The 25898-nt window shown below is 41.7% G+C and overlaps 1 protein-coding gene across 1 annotated transcript in view; it reads right to left on the bottom strand.

The window, feature by feature from the left end:
- LOC146568477 (alpha-tectorin-like) overlaps window positions 1-894 on the bottom strand; it is a 32083-nt gene extending 31189 nt beyond the window's left edge. Inside the window, exons 1-3 of the mRNA XM_085284545.1 lie at window positions 525-894; window positions 347-370; window positions 40-155 (exon numbers count right to left, since the gene is read on the bottom strand). Coding sequence (XP_085140671.1) covers window positions 40-155; window positions 347-370; window positions 525-639 — 255 coding nt within the window. The 5' untranslated portion in view covers window positions 640-894. The remainder of the gene's footprint in view (window positions 1-39; window positions 156-346; window positions 371-524) is intronic.
- Window positions 895-25898: the final 25004 nt, after the last annotated feature.

Raw genomic sequence — 25898 nt, 5'->3', positions numbered from 1 at the left:
AAATGTAGTAAATGAATTGTTAATGTTAATTTTACATACATAAATGCTGTTATATGTCCTCCCAAAATAGAAAAAAGGTCTTAGCAGGGTAATCTGTGGAGAACTTCCATCATCTTTGTTGATGCATTTAGTTCCAGATGTTGGGTAAAGAGGTCCTAAGAAGCAATTAGGTAGATCATGACAAAAAGATAGAAAAGGCCTATATGGTTAATATTCTGCAAACATAAATATGAAACATATTTCTCACAGGCTTTCAGTCTTTACTCTTCTATGAAATGTGAGGCTGATATAAACTGAGGATAAAGCAATAAAAGTCAAATCTTTAGAGTTTTGAAAAGATACTTACTGACAGCCTGAGCAGTCACTACACCTGTACATGAAACAAAACACGGATAAATAAAATTATGACAAGTTTTCTAAGATTGTAAGATGTTATTTCTGATCCAAAAAATTTGAGTCATCACTTAGATAAAAATAAAAAAAACAATAAAATGGATTAAAGGAACATAAGTACAATTACTTACCTGTCATTCCCAAAAGCAGCACAAAAAACATTATTTGACCCACCATTCTGTCAAATCGGTTCTCTAGCATATCGACACTATCTCTCCACACAACGACCCTCCTTGGTCGTGGCATGTGGATATTTCTTTAAGACACTCTGGCACGCCCGGCTACACTCCACAGCTTACGTATAAAACAGATGACCGGTGACCGTTTGATCTCCACTTCTGTTGGAGTGCCTTGAGAGTGCTGTATGCATGTGCGTCTGTCAGGAGCGTGCTGCGTCTGTCAGGAGCGTGCTCCCCTGATAGTAGTGATGTGTTGTCGCGAACGAAACGGCTCTTAGAGCCGGTTCTTTGACGTGAACGACACGAGCCGTGGGTTTTGTTATTTTCTCTCACCCTCTCTTTCACACTTTTTTCCCGCTTCACTCCGCATGCGGGCCTTGTGCTTTGCACTGGGAAGAGGGGGGAGGGGCGGTAGTTACACACGCAGTAGCACAGGAACAGAGTGGGACGGAGAGAGAGAGAAAGAGAGCCAGGGACAACAACGTCACATTAGAAAGGTATAGTAATCATCCACAACTATTTTCAGTTGCGGATGATAAAGGATTCAGAAAGTTTATTCATGCAGGCCTATATATGACAGAGAATATGCATGTACTTTTTGTTTTCATACTTGAATTTACATTTAATTGTGTTGTGGTTTGCAGCGTTTTGTGTTGTTTCATTTTAAATTTGTTTAAAAGGAAAAAGCTGAAAATTTAAATAGTTAAAAGCTGAACTGTGACTAGTTGGTTTTTGTATTATATGATTTATTTATTACATTTTATGTGGAGTGAATAAATAAAAGTATATTTACGGTGGCCCCTAGAGACAAAGCACATACAAACTCCAAAACACGTAAAAACTCTAAAACACATAAAAACTCAGAAACATGTAAAAAACACAACAGAAGTGCTCCAGGATGCTAGGCGCAGTGTTGAGCTTTTGTTACCTAGAGGCTACACAAGCCAGCAAGTGCCAACGACCGGATTTGGTGTGTGGTAGTAACAGGTAAACGAACATTTCTTTTTTAAATTATTTGAACATATATGAGTGCTTGTGTGTAAATACACAAACAATACATGTATGCTTTCAATCGTATAATTTAAGTGATCTAGGTAGCTCTGTTTTGGAAGTTCAGTTAACGCTAGAAATGTGTTTTGGAGTTTGTACGTGCTTTGTCTCTAGGGGCCACTGTATATATTTATGTATAAACATATATATATATATAAAACCACTTTTTTAACATTAGTAATTCCTTTTGTGCATAATTTTATATTATTATTAATAATAAATTAATTAAAGCAACAAAACAACCTGAAGAGCCGGTTCGGAGCCGAAAGAGCCGACTCTTTTTAGTGAGTCGAGCCGAAAGAGGCGGTTTTCTAAAAATGAGCCGGAAATCCCATCACTACCTGGTAGCCCCGGTATTCCCCCAATATTCCCTGGTGTTCCCCGGTATCCCCCCAATATGCCCTGGTGTTCCCCCGGTATCCCCTAGCTTGTTGCTTCCCCTTTGTTGGTCTCCCTTCCCCGGCTTATCGCCTCGAAAAATAGGCTTATGCGCCGGTTGGATCACGCCGTGCGGCTGCTGGCTAGCGAGTAGCTCGGCTACAAGTGAGGAAACACAGCAGGGACACGGCTTCGGCGTTAGGCATACGCTGTCGCCTGGGCACTGTGCAGCTCGGCTGCTATGTGTGTTCACACAGCGGGGATACGGCTTCAAGGTTCCAAGCGTTCGCTGTCGGCGTGGGGAATAAACATAATAAACACGCTACGGTTTGTGCCGGCTAATCGTTAGCCGGCTCGTAGCATTCCAACCGGTTAGCCTGTCTGGCGTGTCGCCCGCAGCTCGCGGGTTAACGCGACCAGCAGGACTCAGCTCGGCTACATTGGCGAGATGTGTCAGAGTTCCAAGCATATGCTTTTACCTGTTAGCATTGTGAAGCGGGAGCTTAAAAACATTGAAGGGGGAATTCAGGTTGCGGCTAGTGCCGGCTACCTGTTAGCACTTCCTGGTTAGCGTGCGGCCCCGCCCCCTTGCTTGGTAGCAGAAGTATGGCAGCCCACACGTCCCAAACATGTCATGTCTTCATTTTTGCCTTTTTACGATAGGCACGAGCAGTGGGGCTATGCCTGGGCGAAAAATATGGGCTCAAAATGTGGTCATAAATATTTTGTACTTGTAAAAAAGATTTGTATGTGTAAAAAAGACTTGTGTGTGCGTAAAAAAGATTTGTATGTGTAAAAAAGATTTGTGTGTGCGTACCCCAACCCAGCGTTTTCCTTCATCACCACGAAGGAAAACAGTCTGTGGTCGTCCGAGTTTGGTGATTTTTGTGTCACAGGTGTTTAATACAGGGACTTCCACAGCCTTTTCAACAGCGCTGCGGACCGCGGGGTGGGGGCGGGCAGTGTTTTGGAAATGACAGTCTTCATTACAAAGCTTTCTTCGTTATGAATTAGCATACATGTTTTTATTGAACATTTGAAGAACCAGCAAAAAAAACAAACTCTTGTAGAGGACATAAAGTCAGAGATAGAAAAGACAAGGAGAAGGTGCATCTAGTACAGGTAGAGCTGCTGCAAAAACCCACAGAGCCCAGCAGCCAGCATAACAAATTCTGGATCCTTTGCTTTTAGTTAGCATTAGCAGCACATCCTGCGGACTTTTATGATGCGCACTGTGACTCACAGCAATGGTCCTGGGTCAGCCCTGACTTTGTGTTAAACTAATCCTAAAGTAATAATGGTATTTCTAACCACTGATATACCACAACTTTTTCCTTTCAACAGCTACTGAAAGTTAGGGGACCTAGCTGCTATCGGATATTTATATAGTGATCCTCCAGCTTCAAACTGTATCACTAGTGATGGCCCGCTTGAAGCTGACGCTCCGGAGCGTGTGTCGAAAAAAACAACACACTGGTTCAGAAGCACTGTGTCGAGGCTTGCTTCGTTTGGCAAAAGTCACGTGACCAGTGACGTCCGAAGCTTCATTACGCACGTAACTGCTTCGGTACCTGATTCAAACGGATATAAGGAAGTGAATCATCCACGGGATTCGTGGAGTGTGTTGATGGTGACAGAGAGCGAAGAGGTGATCATTCCACTGACAGATATGGAGCCAGCGAGGAAGAGAGGACGTTCTGGCATGTGGAGATATTTTGAGTTGATTTTGCTCAATTCATTTTATCTGCCGAAGTGAAAAACTTGAAATGTCCAAAATCATGTTTTCATAATGTAAATATCATTACAGCATATGACTTTAGGAACACTTCCATGTGAATTAAAGCTGATGAAGACTACAAAAATGTATTTGACACTATACGTACATTACATTGCTACACAGTTTAGAAAATCATTTTGTTTATTGTTTTTAGGTGATAGTCTGCAGGACCCAGGAATACCTGCATATCTACCAGCTTGCAGTGTGGTTCCTGCACTCCACAGCCTCTTCTGTTCCATGCAAGTGGATTTTCTCCAGGGCAGGAGAAACTATTTCTAAGAAAAGAAACAGACTCAGCCAGCGCACAGTAACACTAATCCTCTTTTTAAATGTAAATAACAAAAGGGCTACCTTACATTGATCATGTTTTTACTTTGCAAGTTCTTGATTAGGTTTGATTATCGCTTTTCTGATTACAATCCATGCTAAATTGAATAAAGTGATATTGATTCATTACAATCCTGTGTCGATTTGTAAATTAACGTTATTATGCCTGAAACGCCAGCATATCAGGTTAAACCTCACAACATGTCGTCAAACACCATACAGCTAAAACAGTACCTGGGAGCAGGTTTACGGATTCTGCATACAAACGTGAACACAGAGCGCGGACCCGACGCGTCAGAATCAGATTTTGGTGTGTCGTCAGGTCCGCGCTGTGTTTGCCTCTGTTTTTGCGCTGGCTTCTGCAGCTGCAGGTTTCATAACTCTCTGTTTACATCTCTAATTAAGTCTCACATGTGTCAGCTTTCTTTTAATAGATACGAAATTATGGATATATACTGATACATGACCAGAATTGTAATATTTCTGACTGAGGCAAAACTTTCCAGATTCCAATCAAATTGAATCGGATCCTGTATCGAATCACAATGATTCTACAAATCAGTAACGATGCAGCCATACTCAGCCCCCTAAGCATTTTCCCTTTCCAGTTCACAATCAATCCCACCCCTAGGTCAAAAATATGTATAGGACAATTGGCCTCATCTAATATTTTGTATGAACCTGTCCAGCTGTCCAGTGATTAAATGACAAGTAGATGGAGGCAGGACTCCACAGCAGGGGCATACTCCATAATGTGCTGTGCATTCTCATATGTATATTATATATATTGCTCACTTATTGTATTTACCAACATCAAGGAGTTATGAGCAGAGAAAGGCCACACCATAGTGCATGTTTAAATAGGGAAAGTTTATTGATCAAAATGTATTACGCAAATACGCATTACATTTTTTCAGCCCCCCAATCGAGAAAACAAAACCAATTACATGTTCAAAGCAACGGAACGGTGGCCCAATATCGGAGAGAACTCCACTCTTGAGTGAGCAGTGATGATTGAGCAGTCCGTTTTATTTTGCAGATTCAAGCTGCTCTTCAAAATATTCGCCACCAGATGTCACCGGAGAGGACTGTGTTGAAAAGCTTCGAGTAATGAACCATTTTTCAATACAAGCTTCAGTGCTTTGGAAAGCTTCATTTGGCCATCACTATGTATCACCCTTCAAGGACCTGCAGTTCAAAAAAGCGCCCCTCCGACAGCCAAACCCATCTGTTCTCTGATTGGATTGTTACATTTGTGATTGACATGACATTGACCAATCAGATGAAAGGAAGAAAAATAGGGTCAAAATCCGTAGTTGTAACTTGCAGGTTTTTTTTTTTCTAAGTCCACACACAAATCTTTTTTACGCACGCACAAATCTTTTTTACACACACACAAATCTTTCTTACACACACACAAATCTTTTTTACAAGTACAAAATATTTATGACCACATTTTGAGCCCATAAATGTCCACCTACTGTTACTCATTTATATTAAGATTTTAACATCTAGTTGGTATTGGTATGGCGAGTACAGAGTAGCCTTCAGTAATAGTAATAAATCACACAGCAATAGTACATTCATGTAGTTGTAAAGTATTCAGAATACATTACTTCTATAATCTTTGGTGGAATACATTTTAAAATTAACCTTTCCAACACTGTCAACAGGTTAGCACCTCATACCACAGTGCAGCAAAGCAATCTCATGAGCGCTGGGAAGGACAAGCCCAGAGCCCAAAACAGACAGTGCAGGAGATGACAAGGTTAGTAATTGTATAGTGAAAATTATACTTTGTTATCTTGATTGGCAAAAGAAAAGTAAATACAAAATCTGCTTCTCAAATTTAGGGCATTTCCAAGATTTTTTTTTTCCAAAACTTCTTCAATTTCTTTTATTACAGCTGTCCTGTGCCAGAAGTTCTGTTGACCCACAGTGAGAGGCATCATTTCAGAAACACCAGGAAGACTGAAACTCGTCGCCAGGATCAAGCAGGGCTCGTGATCTTCACCAGCAGCTCCCTCACAAGGATAAACCCAGCATTTCATGAACACTGATGGAGACCTTTGCTTTGTGTAATGTTAGAAGTACTCAGATAATCCTCAGAGGGTCTGGACTTTTACATAATATAATAGAATAGAATTCAACTTTGTTGTCATTGCACATGCACAGGTACAGGGCAACGAAATTCAGTTTGCATCCATCCAGAAGTGCTTTAGCCATGATATAGATATATTACAATATATATTAGCAATAATATAGATATGTAAGTATATTACAGAAATGGGTCTATTATGGTATGTTACAATGTACATGGTATGAAGTATGTTAAGAATATTCTATAACTATAAGTATGTACAGGCTGTAGTGAGTACAAACTATGTACAGGCTATGAACAGGATATAAATATGAAAAACTATACAGAAATCTGAGATATACAGTTATACAGAAATGTGAACTATGCAAGTTATAAAGTTGTAGGATTAAAAATTATCATATGTACAGAATGATTATTTACACAGAACTATACAGTAGTGCAGTTTAGGGCTGCCACAAACGATTATTTTGATAGTCGACTAGTCACCGATTATTTTTGCGATTAGTCGACTAATCAGATCATCATCCATTGGACGTAAAACGTACAGCTTATTGCACCAGCAGCATCTGCTCTCATATAACTATCATTAGCTTACAGCTTTAAGTGTTTAAGGTATGTGCTAACTAAAGATAAAGACAAGATGATAGTTTATTAAATTTTAATGAAGTTTGCAGATTGTTTCAGTTTAATAAACTCCTTGCTATCTAAAATATAACAGGACACCGGAGTAAATTCTCAGCATCTCACACTTCTGATAATCAGCTGTCTGCTTGACGTTTATTCAGCTGTGTAAAAACTATAACTTTAATCTCAGCCAAACCGATTTACTCAGGAACAAATAAAATACTGAAAAAAGCCAAACAATAACATTTTAAGTTTTCTAAGTGACTTATATATCATGTTTAACCTGAGTAGCGAAAGACGGCGGTGGGTTTGAAAACGATTTGCTGGGAGTCCGGTGTTCTCACGGCGCTAGTGAGCCTTGCCCCCGGCTCGCTATCGAGCTAGTGGGTAACAGAAGTCTCCGAAAACGTCGGAGCGCTTTCGAAAATATGCGGTGTCTTGATAAACTGAGCAGATATTTGAGGTTTACACAGCTACATTCCCGCCTGAAAATATGTTAAACGTTTATTTTGTGACCCAGAAAGAATAATAAGAGTAATATAAAAAGTAACTAGCTGACGCCATTGTTGGAAACTGAGCTGGGCCGCGCTATGAATTCTGGGAAAGAGCTTCTTCTTCTTCAGGGTTTAACGGCAGCTGGCATCCTTGTACATGCAGTGCTGCCATCTTCTGTTTCAGTCCGTTATTACACTCTTAAATCCTGCTACTTATTCCTGCGTCTTTTGGGATCTTACAAAGCTTCAAACGACGCGTCGACTATTAAATCAGTCGTCGACGATTTTGATAGTCGACGTAATCGTGACTAGTCGACTAATCGTGGCAGCCCTAGTGCAGTTAAGTAATAGCTATAGCTATAGTAATAGCTTTAAGTCCTGTAGAAAGTTAAATATATGTTGTGCTCACTGGTTACTCTGGTATGAATGACTCTGAATTACTTTATGATAAATAACACTATTGTCAAAAAACAGTGAAAGAATTCCAGATCACAAGTTTTTAGTTCAAATACAAGTAACAACCTTTGACTTTAATCAGGTTTTATTTAATTGTGTCAGAGAAAACATCATGTGCTCTTCATGTAGCTGAGTACATTCAGTGTTTAAAACAGAAGTTGTGCAGGTCTGAGATCAGCAGTTTTGTGAAACACCAAACTGAGGCACTATTAATGCTGATGTATAGTGACACAGTTACAGGGGTGATTAATCCTTTTGACTTTTTGTCTTTAAATTTATCAATAAAACAGCTGCAGCTTTCACTGACAGCACATGTGGTACTTTAACCTTTGTACTGTTTTCTTCAGTTAATTTTGGAGTTACTACAAAGATTGAAGATATAGGATGATCTGTCTGCTGTCACTGGGTGGTGCTGAGGTCTGAATCTGACGACAGCTCCTGTAGTCACAAACAGAACAGAATCATCACAAACTGAAATATAAAGTTTCTCTCAAATCTGAAATAGAGCTGATCCTTCTCCGTCCTCACACACTCGGGATCTGAAGTTGTTCAGTCCTACAGTTCTGCCGACAGCTTTTTATTTGTTTTATTTGTTTTAAAGGCCTTACTAACACATTTTCTAATATCATGTTTACCTTTGAGTTGTTGATGCTTTATAAATGGATATCTGCAAAGATGAGATGATGGAGCAGGTTTCAGTCGAGGTTCAGTCTGCTGCTGCATCCTGGTCACAACATACAGAGGTGTTATCAGCTCAGTATTGAACAAGAAATATTAATGTTTCAAATTATTTGTCCTAAAGGATGCAAGCTGTACAGAGCACTGCACATGTGACTTTGTGAACATAATTCATTAAAAATAATTTGGACAGTTTGTTAACCTGAATATTTGTAACAAACTCAGTAAAAAAAAAAAAAAAAAAAGCTAAAAAAAATAATCAGGGGAAAATGTAACATTTTAAATTAAGCTGACAAGCGGAAGTAGTTGGTTTCAGTACATAAGTATTGGGCTTTGCTATTTAATCCGTAGCTATTGACTAATGGGGGGAATTTAAAAGTTGGCGTTAATGTCCTTCCACATGTGGAAAGCATGCTGCTGTTTGCACATATTTAATAATCAGCTCTGCACAGGAGCAGAAGCAGAGTCCAGCCTGTTGCTCTTACAGTATAATACTCATAATAAAAGTACAGTAACCGTGGTTAGTCACTGAGCAGCCCGGTGCGTTTCTCTTGATTTCTTTAGTCAGGGTAAATTCATTCACCTGCACGGGTTAGCTAAACGAACTTTACAAAACAAGTTTCCCCGACAGCCGAATGCTCATTTTAGCTAGCTAGGTCCTTAGGTAGCTAGCTAAGGACCTAAATTACGGATTAGCTTACAAACACATTTAACTTACCAAAAATAATGCGGTGGGGCCTCAGGTCCTCCTGTCCGGTAGTCCAATTTACTGAAGAACACCTCAGGCTGTCACTTTGAAATAGTCGGTAATGTAAATGCTGGACCTCTCGGCATTTGCCATTCCCGAACAGACACGTGCGAGTTTGTCCGTGACCGCAGCCGCGTCGTTTTCTCCAGTCATTGGTCAGCATTATAATATATGCAAATACATGCGGGTCGGAATTCCCCCCCCCCCCAGCAGCTTGTTTAGTTTAAACAGTCTACATTAAGCTGGGCAAACACTGTGTGATTATTTTGAGTTGCGTTATTCAGCTCCTGCTCAAACTGTACAATTGAATCGCAAGGGTTAGAAGTTCATAGGTCACGATGCAGGGTCTCACACTATACGGCCTGATGCTCTGATGTGACCTGAGTGCTCAAACTGTGCATCCATAACATGAAGCTTATCATACAAAATCTGTCTCTCGCTCTTCCTCTCTCTGTCTTACAGACGCACACACACCACCACCATCAACTTTGCTCAATTACTAATGAAAAACATTGACCAGGCAGCTGTGATTGAGCAGCAATGTCCAGCCAACTCTTTTCACGGTTGTTGTAGTGATAATTTTGTGAGGCCACATTGAAAAGCCTTGGATACGTAAGCGTAGTACGTAAGCGTAGAGCTGCCACCCAGGCAAAAGAAAAATAGAGCTATATCACGTTATAACGTGAAAAATATATTGTTCTAACAATATACTTTTAACGTTTGTACAATATACTATCATGTTAGTACAATATACCTTTCACGTTTGAACGATATAATATCACATTATTACAATATACATAATTATCACGTTCGTACAGTATAAATATTATATTGTACGAACGTGATATTATATTGTTCAAACGTGAAAGGTATATTGCACGAACATGAAAAGTATATTGTTAGAACAATAAACTTGTTATAACGTGATATAGCTGTATTTTTCTTTTGCCCCGGTGGCAGCTCTACGCTTACGTACTCGGATGAGCTTGCCCATGTCCGGATCACACGCTGCACTGCCGTGCTGCTCCACCTTGTCACTTTCATTTCTGTGTTTGTGCATGCGCAGTGTGAGAGGCTGCGTTGAGAGGCAACAGGATTTCAAACAGGTTTGATTATCTTGCGACCATACGATTGATGATTGGGAGCTGGTCGTGAGGTGTTAACTGCTCGTTGCCTCATGTATACTACACAATGCACAAACAATTAAGGCAAAACTCGGGCCGATCCCCAAAACGGTTGTGCGACTGAAAAATTGTTTCAAAATGGGCCAAAAATCGCACAGTGTACGGCCAGCTTTTGGAGGCTAGCTCCAAACAAACATCTGCAGCTTGGCAGTGTATACAGCACTATAATGACCAGACCTAATTCTTTTGAAAACCATACATCTTTCCACAGGTCTCCACTTCATCAGACGTCACCTAGACGCAGAGCTGGATGAGGCCAGCACAAACAGCAGCCTAACCGACGAAGATGATGGATCCATGAGGTCAGGAAAGCCAGAAGCAGTGGAGCTGGAGAGGTACCTTTCATGTCCATTCACTGGAGGTATGGATCTATTGCATGGCTTTCCTCACATCAAGAAGCTGTTGATCAAAATCAATACAGCTCTTCATGCATCTGGAGCATGTGAAGGACTTCTTAGTCATGCAGGACTCCTGTTCACTGCTAAACAGTTACAGCTTCACAGAAAGAACCTTGAGAGCAAACTGCTGCTGAAGCTTAACCATCACCTCACTGAGTGAAGAAATGGCACATTTTTGCTAAATATGCAGAAATAAATGTACAACCTGTAGAATATTTAGCTGATGTAGAGTTTAGAAATGTGTTATCATAGAATGTAGAACTGTTGTAGAGACACTGACACTGCCCTCAATATAATCTGTCGTGAATTTAGGAGTAGGGTACCCCTCCCCCACTTGAGCTGTGAAAGTAAAACAGAGAAGAGTTAATGCTGAGTGGAAATTCCCCAGAGGATGTATGGTTGGGGGGGTCTCAACATTGTAACTGGATACCTGTGGTCTGGAAGTGAGAGGGGTTTTATGACCTCTAGGGGGTTACCTACACCCACAGTGTTTTAACGGTCACGCACACACATCCACACGCACACTTACTCATGTGCACACAGTCACACACGAGCACTCATATAGGCACGCGGGAACGCGCACATGTAGGCATTCATGTGCTCGTGCACATAGACACAGACACAGAGTTTGCAGCACACCGTGTGGGGGGGGGGGTTATGATGGGGACGTTTCTATAAAGCTGGCTGTAACTAACAAAGGGGTGAAGATTTTGCAGAGGGGCACCAGCCTCATCTTCCCTTCTAGAAGTGCATGCTTAAATGAAGATGAATAAAGATGAATAAAGATTTTGTGAAAATGACTACTGAGTCCGGTGCCATCTCTGGATGCTCGAGGAATAAAAAGAACCGGGGTAAAACTGATTTCGCAACAACCCATACAATTTATGGTAAACGAGCTGCCTTGTATGAACATATGTTCAAGATGGAGAGCCCGCCCCAATCCTGTGCCTCTCAGGCTACATGAGGATGATGGCTGCACATCAGCTTCTGTTTTATGGGAAGCAGGGAAAGCTGTGATGAGAGGTAAAATTTCTTTCTCATCACACAAAAAGAAAGAAGAAAACAAAAATATTCAGGAACTAGAAAAACCATCAAATCCTTAGAACAAGCCTTCGCGTCCGACCAAGATCAAGAAATAATGAACAAAATACGTAAAACAAAACTAGAATTAAATGAAATTATTAATTAAAAAAAACACAATTCCTAGTACAAAGACTTCGCTTGCAGAATTTTAACATGTAACATGTCCGGTCGATTTCTAGCTAACCAGTTCAAAATAAAGAAAAAACACCAATATATGTGCTGTTAAAGATTTATCTGGGAACACAATATATGACCCTGGAAGAATAAACAACATTTTTAGGGATTTCTATGAAACTTTATATTCACCACAAATAAACCCATCTAAAAATTAAATTGATCAGTTTCTTGACAATGTAACTCTTCCAAAATTACTAGACAGTCAAGCGATGGCACTGGATTTGCCACTGACACCAGGTGAACTCCAGGAAGCGCTGATAAGTATGCAAAATAATAAGGCTCCAGGTCCAGACGGCTTCCCTGCAGAATTCTACAAAGAATTCTGGACAATTTTGGCACCAGTATTCCACATAGTGTTGCAGGAAATCAAGGAAAATGGCAGACTACCACCAAATGTGAATTCTGCCAACATTAGTCTCCTGCTAAAACCAGACAAAGACCCTTTATTTCCCTCAAGCTATCGTCCAATAGCCCTTATAAATGTAGACCTCAAAATAATCTGCAAAGCTCTCTCAAAAAGATTAGAGAAGATAACCCCCCTTTTAATTCATCCTGACCAAACAGGTTTCATAAAAGGCAGGCACTCATCAGCAAACACATGTAGATTACTTAATTTAATAGACTACTCATACAGTAAAAACTTTTGATACCACAATATTATCTCTAGATGCAGAAAAAGCATTTGACAGAGTTAACTGGAAATTTTTATTTGTAACTTTACACAAATTTGGTTTTGGAAACTCTTTCATAAACTGGCTAAGAATATTATATAACTCCCCAACAGCTCATATCTGAACAAATGACCAGACATCCTCCAGCTTCTGTCTCCTGAGGGGCACCAGACTGGGATGCCCACTCTCCCCTTCACTTTTTGTAATTTTTATCGAACCACTAGCAGCAGCATTTAGACAGGCTACAACAATTAAGGGCATAAAATGTAAGAACGTAGAACATAAAATCAGTCTCTATGCGGATGATGTGTTGCTTTTTCTCCAAAACTCACAAACCAACCTTTCTGAGGTAATTACTCTAATAAACTGGTTTTCAAGAGTTTCAGATTATTCAATTAACTGGTCAAAATCTACAGTTCTTCCAATTAACTGCTCCTTCCATAATTCCTCTTCTGCCCCACTACAATCTGGATATATTAAATATTTAGGTATTAATGTCTCTCCTAAGCTTTCAGACTTAACTAAATTAAATCACATCCCACTTCTAAAGAAAGTAGAAGGTGATCTGACTAGATGGAAATCCCTACCCATATCACTCATGGGAAGGGTCGCCACTATAAAAATGATGATCTTGCCAAAAATAAATTACTTATTTTCGATGATCCCGAACAAAGCATCACAAGATTGGTTCAGATCTCTGGATTCGTATATTTCTAAATTCCGTTGGAAAGATAAATCCCCGCGTATCAGCTTAAAAACGCTACAAAGAACCAAGGATAGAGGAGGATTAGATCTGCCTAATTTTCAACAATACTTCTTAGCCAACAGGCTTCAGTTCATCTCAGGATGGTTAAAACATACCTTCTTAGATGAGCCCTGGCTAGATGTTTAACAGGCACTATGCAATAATCTAGAGACCTAACATTTATCAGCTCAAACATCAAAAGACATGAATGCTTCAAAAGCATCAACATCAGTTCTTCTCTGACAGCATGGTGGGAGTTTCTAAAGATAACGGAGTCTTCATTAATCCCATGCAAACGTACACCTATCTGGAATAACCCTGACATATTACAAAACAATAATATGATTAATTTTCCAGAATGGAATTGTAAAGGAATTAAATACTTAGAACATATATTAGAAGGAACAGACTTTATTCCATTTGACAGACTAGTTATACAATATGGGATCAACAACAAAAGATTTTTAGAATATCAACAAATTAAATCCATAGTAAAAAAAGAAATTTAAACCGGGTCAAATTGAACTACAAACACCACCAAGTGTGGTACATTTTCTTACTCTTAAATCCCACAAATTATTGTCTAAAATATACAGAACACTTTCTAAAACAGATGAATTAATATCACTTCCTATTGCAAAGTGGGAAGCAGATTTATCAGTAAGCTTAGACCAAAACTTCTGGTCTCAGATATGCTTAAAAACTTTTAAATTGATTAGAAATCCCAGTCTGCAATTAATGCAATACAAAATACTACATAGAGTGCACTATACAGGTCATCGGATGTTCCAGATGGGCTTTACATCTTCCAACAACTGCTCACACTGTCAAGGCAATACACCAGACTATTACATCCACGCTCTTTGGTTCTGTCCACCAGTGCAGAAGTTTTGGCGTGGGATATGTGAAGACTTATCAAAGTGTCTGAAATGTAAAATTCCAACTTCCCCTTTAGGGTGCTTGTTGGGCAAATTGGATGATGTCACTACAGAAACTAATACAGTCCACATGGTTTTTACTGCCCTATGCATTGCCAAGAAAACGGTCCTCATGAACTGGAAAAATAAAAATAATCTTAATTCTAGCCAATATAGAAACCATCTAATAGATCACATTAGTCTCGATACAGCCTCTGCCACCACATTAGATCAATCCCTCTGGGCTCCTTTAATCGGCTCTATCACCTAGCGGGGGTGGGGGGTCGTGGTTTGGTCCCACCTTCGCCATTGTGGTTGATATGGAGGTTGGGATGGACGTAGGGCGTCTGGAGAATCCCTAGGGACGTTATACCTGGAGGGCTTAATCCGGGGGTTGTGGTCATAACCTGGTTAGTGGCCCTGGTTGCTCTTAGAGGGTGTTCTCCTTGTGGCTGCATGCAGCAGGGCTGGGGGAGGGTCTGTGCTGGCGGACGTAGGTTACTGGCCTGGAGGCTGGCTGCCCCTGAGTGGATCCGGGGCAGGCGTGGGGGCTTAGGGTTCGGGGGTGCTTCGCCTCCGTGCTAGGCCTCTGGCTGGGCCTTGGGGGCTTCGGTCCTTGTTGATGTGTCACTGAGGTTGTGGGCTTGGCGGTGCTGCTGCTGTAGGCCCCGGTCTGGATGGGCCTGGGCTCCCTTGCCTTGGTGGGAAGGTGGGAATGCATGTTTGTGTCTGTGTGTGCCTGTTTGTCTGTGTCTATATGTCAGGTCGGGTCTTAGACTCCACCTCTCTGGGAACTCCCTCAGGGGGCATCAGTGCGTTGGTGGTTCTTGGTGTCCAGGGCTGGGCGCTAAGGTATGTACCAGCTCACTCCCGGTGGCTACTTGGCGGGGCCTGGCACCTGTTGCTCGGTCAGGCCTCTTCTGTAGGGGGCCCTCGGGCCTTCGGCCTCTGGGCCTGCGGCTCGGTTCATTCTGGCACAGCTGGCTGCCGGCACAGCCGGCGGGCACGCCTGTCCAGCCCCCTCTGGCTTCTGCTCCGTGGCTACTGGGTGACCCCTCATCTGGGGCTCTCCTCAGCTCTTCCCAGGAGGGTGGCACGGATGCCCCTCCGGTGGTCCTCCTTGGGCTCCCGCACTCTGGGGCCTCTGGATGTCTGGAGCCTGGATCTCCTCCATGCATGCTTCATGCCCTGGGCGACAGGGCTATGGCTCTCTACACACTCTAGCAGAGCGTTACATGGGGAAACCTTTTGAATACAAGCACGCTAATTCACACAGGTGTGCACACGGGTGTTCACTGTTCATAGACATAAACTACACCTTTCTTGGCTGCTACTTCAAAGCACATTGTGCGCTGTCTGTCCTGCGTGCTGCACAACAACATTCAATATTTAGTATTTACTGCTGCTTACACTTAGCTAGATTAATGCGATGGTGTTGTCAGGAGGTTGATGTGTATGACGCTTGGCGTTCAGTTGAGGCGGGGAGGACTCGGAGCCTAGGCTCAGCTGTCTTCCAGCCGCCCTCCTGACGAGGGATGGGTATCGTTTAGGTTTTATCCGATACCGGTGCCAAATCGGTACTTTTGAAACGGTGCCGGTGCTCAAACGGTGCTCAAACCGGTGCTTAAAGAATGGAGAACACAAAATTGGTCCAAAAACCTCTCATGTTCAGCTGTTTTTTGTAAAAAGATAACAATGTTAGCCTTTTCTGCAGCTATGGGGCATATATGGTATCACTCTTGGCTGGAAGCAGTGCTTAAACAATGGAAAAAACACAAACTTTGTCCTAAACCTCTCATGTTTAACTGTTTTCCACTTTTTCTTTGGTCATTTTAGCCTTTTTGGCCAGGGTGAAGGGAGTATCTGCCATCAAACAAGAAGACAGCTGCATGTAGCTATGATGATGTTTGCTAGTTCACCTTACATGCATTTATGTAATAACGTGGTTAGCCTACTCAACGCCTACAAGTTTCACACAAGACAGATACAAACTTTATAAGATTTATATGTATCTTTTCCATATGGGTGGGCCTAGTGGCCAGCACTGCTGCAGGCTGTGTCTCCTGGACTATTGCCCGCGCCTAGCCGGTTCTTACGCCAGTCGGACCTCACTACGTCTGACGGCTCGGCCAGGGGTTGATAGTTCTCTGGCCTGCGGCACTGGCTCACTGTCTGGCACATTGCACAAATGTGCGGGTCTACAGTCCCGGCAGGGCCCGCTCAGTGAGCTGACCCCCACCTGCGAATCACAACCCTGGCTGCACTGCAGTGCCAGGCTGTCTTCCCCTGGCGTGTTGCCCGCATTTGCCAGCTTACGCGCCAGTTGGACCTCGCTGCGGCGAGTGAGCGTTCTCCAGCCTTTTTAGCTGGATTCTCTCTGGCATATCAGCTGCTGCAGCCCCTGGCGTATTGCCCGCGCTTCGCCGGTTCACACGCCAGCCGGTCCTCGTTGCGGCTCTGTGGTTGGATGGACCCTTTGGGTCGCATCCCTGCCTAGGCCCTGCATCTTGCAGCTGTACTGCTGGTGTGGGATGTGTTCCCCTGGCGTACTGCCCGCGCTTCGCCGCCACACACGGCAGTCGGACCTCACTGTGTCTGCTACGTCAGCTGGCGGGCGAGTGTTCTCCAGCGCGCAGCGCTGGCTCTCTGTCTAGTGTGTTGCCCCTGTGTCGCGGGTCACATGACCAGCAGGTGCCCGCTCAGTGAGCTGACGCTTCCCGACTGTCCAGTGTCTCATCGGGCCCACTCTTGCTGGCCCCCTGTCTACAGACGGCGCAGAGTGGCTGCTATACTCTGGTGACGAACCTTGGGTTGCTCCTCACTTGGGCCCTCAGTGGCCTGAGCCACTAGCACCTCCCCTGTCGTGGATGGTGCAGGTGCTCTACTCCTGGGACAGGCGCTGGGCCTCATCCTACGTCGGCCATCCACTGAATGGCCGAGCTGCTGCGACGGGCTCTCCCTCCCTGGCACTGTGTCACTGCCTAGTGCCAGGCAGGGATCTGTTGTGACTTGACTTATCCAGCTGGCGAATCCGCCTTCCCTTCTGGGGCATCATTCGCATATCATAGCCAGCTGCTGTGCTCGAGTGGCTTGGTAGGCTGTGTTGCCCTGGCGTTTTGCCCGTGTTCACCAGCTTATACGCCAGTTGCACCTCGCTGCGCGGAGTGGCATTCTCCAACCTAGTGTAGCCTGTTCTGTCTGGTGTGTTGCCCGCAGTGCGTGGTTCACAAGGCCAGCAGGACTCTTATCGTTGCTTGAGTGGGGCGGCTTCTCGGCTGTGACCGCAGATTAAGCTGCCGCCGCTGCTGCTACAGCTGCAGCTGCAGGCTGTGTTGCCCTGGCGTATTGCCCGCGCTTCGCCGGTTTACGCACCAGCTGGACCTCGCTGTGTCTGATGCTCAGCCAGCGACAGAGTGTTCTCCAGCCTAGTGTAGCCTGTTCTGTCTGGCGTGTTCCCCGCAGTGCGCAGTTTACAAGGCCAGCATGGTTCCTGTCATTGCTTGAGTTGGACGGCTTCTCGGCTCTGACTGCAGCTTAAGACGCCGCCGCTGCTGATGCTGCAGCTGCTGCTGCTGCAGGCTGTGTTCCCCTGGCGTATTGTCCGCGCTTTGCCAGTTTACGTGCCAGCTGGACCTCGCTGTGTCTGATGCTCAGCCAGCGCCAGGCCGGAGAACACTCAGGCGGTTCGCCCGTTGCATGTTAGCCGGGCCTCGCTGTGTCTGATAAGCCAGCTAGCGGTTGTGTTGTGCTTCTTGCATGCACCCATCATTCGATCAAATTCCAAGTGTTATCAAGCCAAGCCTTTTTTTGTTCCTAGATAAAGTTTTCATGTCTTATACGTGCCACTGGATCCTCAGACAAAAGAGCACAGGCGTTGTTTATGATCAGTATGAATCAACATTTTACCACTGACATGTTCACTGATTGTGAAACGTGACAGCAGAGATGGCACACTGTGTGCAAAATTCCAAAATTGAAAATGCTTTCCTTATGAATCAATGCATGTGTAAAGTGTAGAAGTAAATTTCTATGTCATTTAATACACAAAGAGGTGTTTAGGAGGGTTATAGAGTTAGTTATGTACCCATTTGGTGGTTACATGTTTTGATATTTACATGTTTGCACATTTGAATGTTCACACCTGCACTTTCAAACCAGTTATAAGTATGTGTTGAATCTACCTCATTTTTTTCCCTGCATTTGTCCGAATATAGGATTTCCTGGCTTCTGAGTGACCAGTGAAGTGTCATGAGGACTGTATACAGGAAGTGTTTTTGTTGTTGAGGTGTGCGGTTTGGCCGGTCAGGAAGCCCGTGATTGGATGGGAAACACTCAAATCAAAACACTCTTGTTGTTTTGATTTGCTACATAAATACATTTTAATTGAATTGAATTGAAATACATTGAATTACAAACTCTAACTCCTGGAAAACTGAAATTGCTATTTTAAGGTCTACATTTAAAGTATTTTATAGTACAAAGAATGGTGGATTGAATATTTTTTTATTCACAGAAGGTGATATTTTTTGTGTCTTTGTAAGCTTTGTAAGTGGCTGCATACTAACTTTTCCTTGTCTTTTGTTTTGTTTTATTTTGTTGTAAAGAACTTCACGGTCTCCAGGATGGCTAAACAAGTTACAAGATATCTGCTTCAGTTACTGCACTCAAGCAGATGGATAACAATTTAAGGTAAAATAGCACAAAATCCTGATCCTGTTTCAAAACATAACCCATGAAACGTCCTGATGCATGTGTAGCAGGTTGGAAAAGGCTACATGTTTATTTTTGTAAGAAAACCAATTACCCCCTTATTTTTGGTTTATTATTGTGATTATTTTGACATTGTTATGCGTTGCCAGACCATGGTTATATTTCATTATGCCAGTAGATGGTGCTCTTGCACTGCTGTGGAACTACCAGAGAGACTCTACAGCAAGCCTATTCAAATGGCGGCCCGCGGGCCAAATGCGGCCCAGAAGCAACCTGCGAGTGGCCCTGCCTGTGGTCCTGGCAGAAACACAGAGAAAACGCAAAAAATTAGTTAATTTAAAAAAAAATAAAAATTCCTACAGCGTAGTGTAGACTGTGAATGCAACACTCCTAGTAGCCTAGCAATATTTAACCCACAATGCACCGTGATGTAAACATATTAAACAATCATCGTAATATATGATGTGACAACAGCATGTCTTTCTCACTCCAAAAGCGCAATATTGACAATGAAAACTGTCTGTTTAACCCTGCCTGGACTGACAAATACTTATTCATTTTACCGAGTTTAATAATCTTACAACCGGAGTTGTACTACCATGGTGAGGGTCCTGTACAGCCCAAGAGAGAGCTGCAGCAGCTTCCCTTCGTGTTTGCTTCTTGGCGAAGAAGAAAAGGCGAAATACTGCATGCTGACCGTGGTGGATGCGGTGAAAAGTGATGAAAAATTAAAGTAAGTGTGACATCTGCTATTAAAAACGTACCCCTGTCAGACAGTTCAAATATTCGTAGAGTTGAAGTTCTGGCGTCAGACGAGTTTGAAATACTGTTAGATGACCTGAAGAAAACTGATGTAATGTCTATAGCAGGAGGTCACTGACAGAACTGATAATGCACAGTTGTGCGTATATGTCCGTTTTTTGGATGGGAAATTGATTGCTTACTACCGTTAGAGGGACACACGGCTGGCGAAATAATGTTTGAGAAGATTTCAGCTCTTTTTGAGGAAAATGGTCTGGATATGAAGCGTGTCTGTATACTTGTGACGGATGGGGCTCCATCCATGGCAGGAAACGTGAGTGGTCAGCGAAATATTTATTTTAATTTGAAAGGGAATTATCAAAATGTTTTTTTGTTATTATTATTATTATTTCAAATGTGCAAAAAATAGTTTAGTTATAGCTCCCTTTTTTTTTTAAATGGACCTTTTGGTGTGCATTTGTGAGAGGTCACCAGATTTACAGGGGAATAGGAATAAAAAAAATACTTGTTTTTCAATACAGTTGTGTGGGTTTGAAATTGATCATGATCTGCTGCTTACTGGCTTCAAAAAAATATCTGGCCCAGATAAATTCCTCGGTTTGAAAATCTGGCCCAACTAACTTCGTAGTTGAATAGCCATGCTCTACAGGGTTCGTACGGGTGCTTGAAATCCTTGAAAATGCTTGAATTTTAATGTTGTCTTTTCAAGGTTTGAAAAGTGCTTGAATTTCAGATGTGGTGCTTAAAAGTGCTTGAAAACGTAACTGTATTTCATTCACAATAAATAACTATCTGATTGAATAGTTTTCTTATCAGATAGAGAAATAAAATCAGTCAAAAAATGTAAAAGCAAAATTTCCCCATCTCAGCTGCCTTGCGTCTGTTTCAATATGTGACCCCGCCCCTCCCTCGGACAGTCGGGGATGAGTGCGCTAACATACCTGTAGGTTGCTGTTGATGATGTTGATGAGTGTTTGATGGAAAACGACAATGGCGGAGTTTGCGCTCTCCAGTCGCGTGATAGGTGAGTCCTAGTAAATAATTTTCCAGTACGTGTACGTTACACATGCTATTTTTAAAATTATGATTATTATTTTGCTAGCTACCAAACTCGTTGGAGAAATGATTGAAATGCACTGAGTGTGATGCAGTATGGCAGCGCTATCATGGAATATTCTGTGAACTTAGCTAACATTACTTAGCAGTAATATGAGTTAATTTACTCAAGTGAAAGCTTTAAACATTAGCTCGATACATAACTAGCCAACTTAAGGCTTTCTGATTAACCCTCTGGGGTTGACGGACCCAGAGTCTCCATTTCAACTTGGGTCGAACGTGCGGACTTCAAACTATATACCAGTTTTGTGTTGATAGGCCACGTAAAACCGATGTTTTTTGTTTTTTTCTGAATAAAACAGTGGCGTTTACTCCGGGAAGAAACGGTAAAAATGGCGTTTTCCAAGGAGAGCGCTAGCAAACACGCTTTGCTTGTGAGTGAAAAAAGAAAAAACACTCCTTTCCTATTGGTGGAAAAATGTACCATGTCGACCAATCAAAAAATGATATGGCAACATGTGCAATTTGGTCGTTTGGGAAGAGAGGGAAGTTTTAGGAGTGACCGGCGAGAGAGAGAGAGAGCGCGAGTGAGCGAAAGAGAGAGAAAGCGAGTTTTGATACGTGAGAGATTTGTGACGTTTACCATGTTTGGAGTCAAGTTAGTGTGTTGTCTTGTGTAGTTAGTGTGTAGTGTAGTCGTTGTTTTGTTTTGTGTGTCAGTTCTACTAGTGAATGTCACAGTTGCTGCAAAAAAGCCACCAAAGGCAGATTGCAGTGTAAATGCTGAGTGACACACCTGCTGTCAGACCTGCAGGTTTATCCCTGTGCTGTTCTCATCTGTGTTATAGTGGACACAAACTATTTTTTGGAGTTGCATAAATAATTTGTGTGCCTTCTTATTTGACGCAGAGCACCTGATTGTTCTGTAAATAGTTTTAAATGGTTATATGAAAAACATCTGAGCCTTGGCTGCATTTTTAGGTAAATAGTACCATATAACTTTGTTTGCAAAACTTGTGCATATTTTTAAAAAATGTATAATTTCTATTTGCATTTTAGAGTTATGAAAATGATTCCTTAAACATGGTTGTGGTTTTTACAGTCAAAAATATCACTTTCTACTCGTATTTTAAATTTTGTCTGAATATAGATAAATTGTGCTGACACATTATGTCAAAATGAGTAAATAACAGATTGGCAAGATAAACAGTTTTTAAAGGTGAAATATAGAGGACAAATCAAAAGTAGTCAAAAACAGTCAATTATACCCTGGACCCCAGAGGGTTAAAGGCTAAAAGCAAAGTTGTCACCAAGTACTTTTTATATTTGTGTGTATTGCTGCAGCTTTTTTGAGTATTAACTTGGTGAAATAATGGTAATATGAGGGATCGATCCATATGGTCACAAAGAATAGCCACATGTTTCTGTGATACCAAAGTTCCCCGGCTTTCATTCAAAATGTGTTTATCGTCAGCACCGACACATTAAACTACTTAAACAATCAGTGCTGTTCTCCATGCCTGTCTGCCATGATGTTATTAGCACAAACACTTTAAAGGTGATCATTTAGGACTTCAGCAATAATACAGACAGCAATGTAGTTAGCAATAAAACTGTTTTATTGGGAATTAACTTAAAAAAACAAACAACAAACAAACATCTGTCTCCTATTTTTTGTCACACAGGAAAGAAGCATCAATATCTGATGAGAAGACTTATTTCTTTTTTTTTTTCCTTTTTTTTTTTTTCCCCAAAAGGAGAAGAATATCTCTAACAAGTTGATTTGTTCACATTTTCACATCTTAATTTTTAAGTGAAATGTGCATTTTGAGTTTATACACTATGTATATAAGGTGGCCGTTTCCTTTTGCAGTATTTTTGTGTGGTGTGTTTTTCTATGTCTTAACAAAACGGGAACAAAGGTGTCTTTTTACATGGTCTTACTGAGGTGATGCGAATTGAAACATGCATTTTTATTTTATTTTTTTTTATTTATTTTTTTTGGTAAGGGGACGGGGGGGGTTTGCTGGAAAAGCTTGAAAAGGGACCTTGAAAAAGGCGTATGAACCCTGACTCTAGCTATAGGATCTGTGCATGCGCAGCTCAGAAATAAATGAGCTCCGGCCTGAGCAGTACGCTAACTTCGGTGTCCTCTCTATTAATCCGTAGGTACTGACATACAAACTTTTATGTTACCGAATTGGTTCCTAATGTCATGTAAGTTGAGTAGCAACTGTTCGGCCATATTTTGAGATGATTGTGTTGATGTTGTTTTGTGGTATTATGTTGTAATGAGTATTGTTGTGTCATCTGCATAATGCTATAATGCTACGTAGCACTATAAGTATATGCTATGACGATGGCAACCTGCGACTTCAGAAAATGTGTTGTAGTGTTTGTTTTAGTGTTAGCCAAGCAGTACTGAGTACATGTGTTAAGGGGAAAGCTTTTCGTTGGTGAAACAACGTTTGCAGTCGTCTGCCGCCATGTTGTGTTGCGTTCACGGGACGCCATGTTCAAAAGTAATAGCGTATATGGCGCGAGTGTGGGGAAAGGTTGTGTGAATGTGAGATGGGTTATTTTGGTGTTGTTATGCTTTAGCCATGTTTTGTTTAAGTTGTGAGTATGTAAAGTTATTTTGACTTAGTTTGTATTTATTTTACTTTTGAGAGAATGCTATTTGTAACTTTATTTTTGTTTATGAACTCTGTTATTTTATGGGAAGAATGCATGGTCTAGTGTGATTTGTATTGTGTATATATTGCAGAAATAAATGAGCTCCGGCCTGAGCAAGACGCTAACTTCGGTGTCCTCTCTATTAATCCACAGTTTGCTCATACTTGGCTACGCAGTGCTCTCTAGCCTGTGTGCCGCTTGCTGCCGGTCCAGATTCCCCTAGGTCTGGTGCCGGTAACACATGCTCAATCATCCAGGTAAGTAAATGCCCAAAAGTTGATTCTGTTCATCTGGATGTAGCGTCTTCAGTGGGAGAAACGTTTTGTCACTCATCCAAGTATTCAAGATACCATAAGTAAAAAACAAAAATGTGGGCCTTGTGCAGGTTGCGCGGCTCCTTTTGGGTACATTCCTCCTTTCATTCTTTCATTTTCATTTACTGAGAAATGAAACTAATATCAATCACATAGTAATCATAATCATCACATAATCTTTGCAATTTATCAGAATAAACAATAGCTTTGATAGGAATAACATGAAATGTCCTGGCAGCAATGATGACAATGGGATGTGGATAATAATTGTTTCTCTTATGTATTTAGGTCAGCAATTATTGCACAGCATTAGCCTACTTAGAGTAAGAACAGGTTTAAAGCTGTGTGCAGGCTCAACCTATTCATTACTCCACCATCAAGTTGGCTTTCACCCAACCCAATAATTCCTGGCTTCCCGTCAAAGTTCACCCAGTGCAGTATTTACACATCTACAGTTCCAGCACTCATATAATTAAGATAAGATAAGATACCTTTATTAGTCCCACGAGTGGGAAATTTCATGTTAAGGCTGCCGACCTATTGCACGCAATGGCGGCGCCATCTTACCCTCCGACCATACATACATTACACAAAAACATCACATGGGGAAGACAATTAGAAACTGAACGTGACATTGGTTGCTTCACTTACAGTGCTTGTGTTGAAATCCTGAGAAAAGTTCAACTTTTCAAACACCAGTGCATGTGCTAGCCACGTCATGGAAATATCACGAGAGAGTGCGACAGATAACTGTTAAACATAATCACCATGTTGTAAATGAACAAAGTAAGTAAAAGGAAATTTGTCAGGCAAACACACTGCCCAATATTCACATGGATCTGTGGATTCACATAAATCATTGTGAATCTTGCCTTCAAATCACAGCTACTTTTCTGTTAAAGTATTATGAATGCCACAATCAAAACCTCTTCATGGGCAAAGCATCATTTAAGCAGGTGGGTCTAATGTTTTTACTCCTGTAACTGTAATCCAAGTTGATTTTCCCGGTATTTTCCTTTCCTTCATGAGTTCTTGATTCTAATAATTAACCATAGTAAGAATTTGTGGCCTGAATTTGTGGTGACAGCCCAATTTTTGTTGAGCAGGGAAGGAGGAAAAATGTCTTATAATAAATGCTATCAAGCCAAGCCTCGTCTTATTCTTAAATAGGTCATTATGTCTGTCAGGTTTATATTGTCGATTGTCATTTATGCTTAGAAATATCTACTCATATATGCTTAGAAGTATATAATCATTTGTAGATTGAAAGAATGTCTCATCCTAGGAGGTCTGTAACAACTCTGTGTAGCATGAAGAGGGGGGTGCGTTCACTCCTCTCCAGAGTGTTCTGGCATAGATCACACACCTCTTGGGATCATGAGCAAGGTTTTATCTTTTCTTGCTGATATATGGTATAGCAAACACATCTATATCTGTTTTACTCTAAGTGCCTTTTGTTTAGATGAACTGCTGGACTTCCAGACCACACACACACTTACACAACGCACAGGCAAGGTACTCTTTGTGTGTATGTAGACGTCATATGTTAATGAACCTATGTATATTCATGTAACCTCAATAAAAAAGCAGTGTTACGGGGGAGCGGACGAGAGCGACTGGGGTCAAGCGAAGGAACGGCGTTTGTCCAGTTCTCTCCCGTGCACGAGAAACAAAAACAACTTTGCCTACTCTTGTCTTGCTTTGCTGTGTAATTAAATTGTCTTGAACGTTCCAGCGAATAGGTTTAAGCTACAATGTCTTAAAGGTAACGCTTGCAACAAACAAGCACAGATGCGCTTAACAATCAATGAGCAACAATTAAAACTATGTTATTTGGGTGATCATTCCTACTCTCAATTTAGAATCATAAGCACAAATGTTTTAACAGATGAGTCACTGATTTGTGGAATTGTGACAGCAAAGATTGCATATTGTGCACAAATACCTTTACTCCAAAAATAAACATGGATAAAAATCTATAACAGTATTGCGGGTTGCAG

Source organism: Mchenga conophoros, linkage group LG8, assembly GCF_057382185.1.
Source record: "Mchenga conophoros isolate Kocher_MC1m ecotype Shallow Benthic linkage group LG8, M_conophoros_male_GT1.1, whole genome shotgun sequence".
In the NCBI taxonomy this organism is placed as follows: domain Eukaryota; kingdom Metazoa; phylum Chordata; class Actinopteri; order Cichliformes; family Cichlidae; genus Mchenga; species Mchenga conophoros.
The sequence above is the reverse complement of the archived record's forward strand: the minus strand, read 5'-3'. Positions and strand labels throughout refer to the sequence as shown.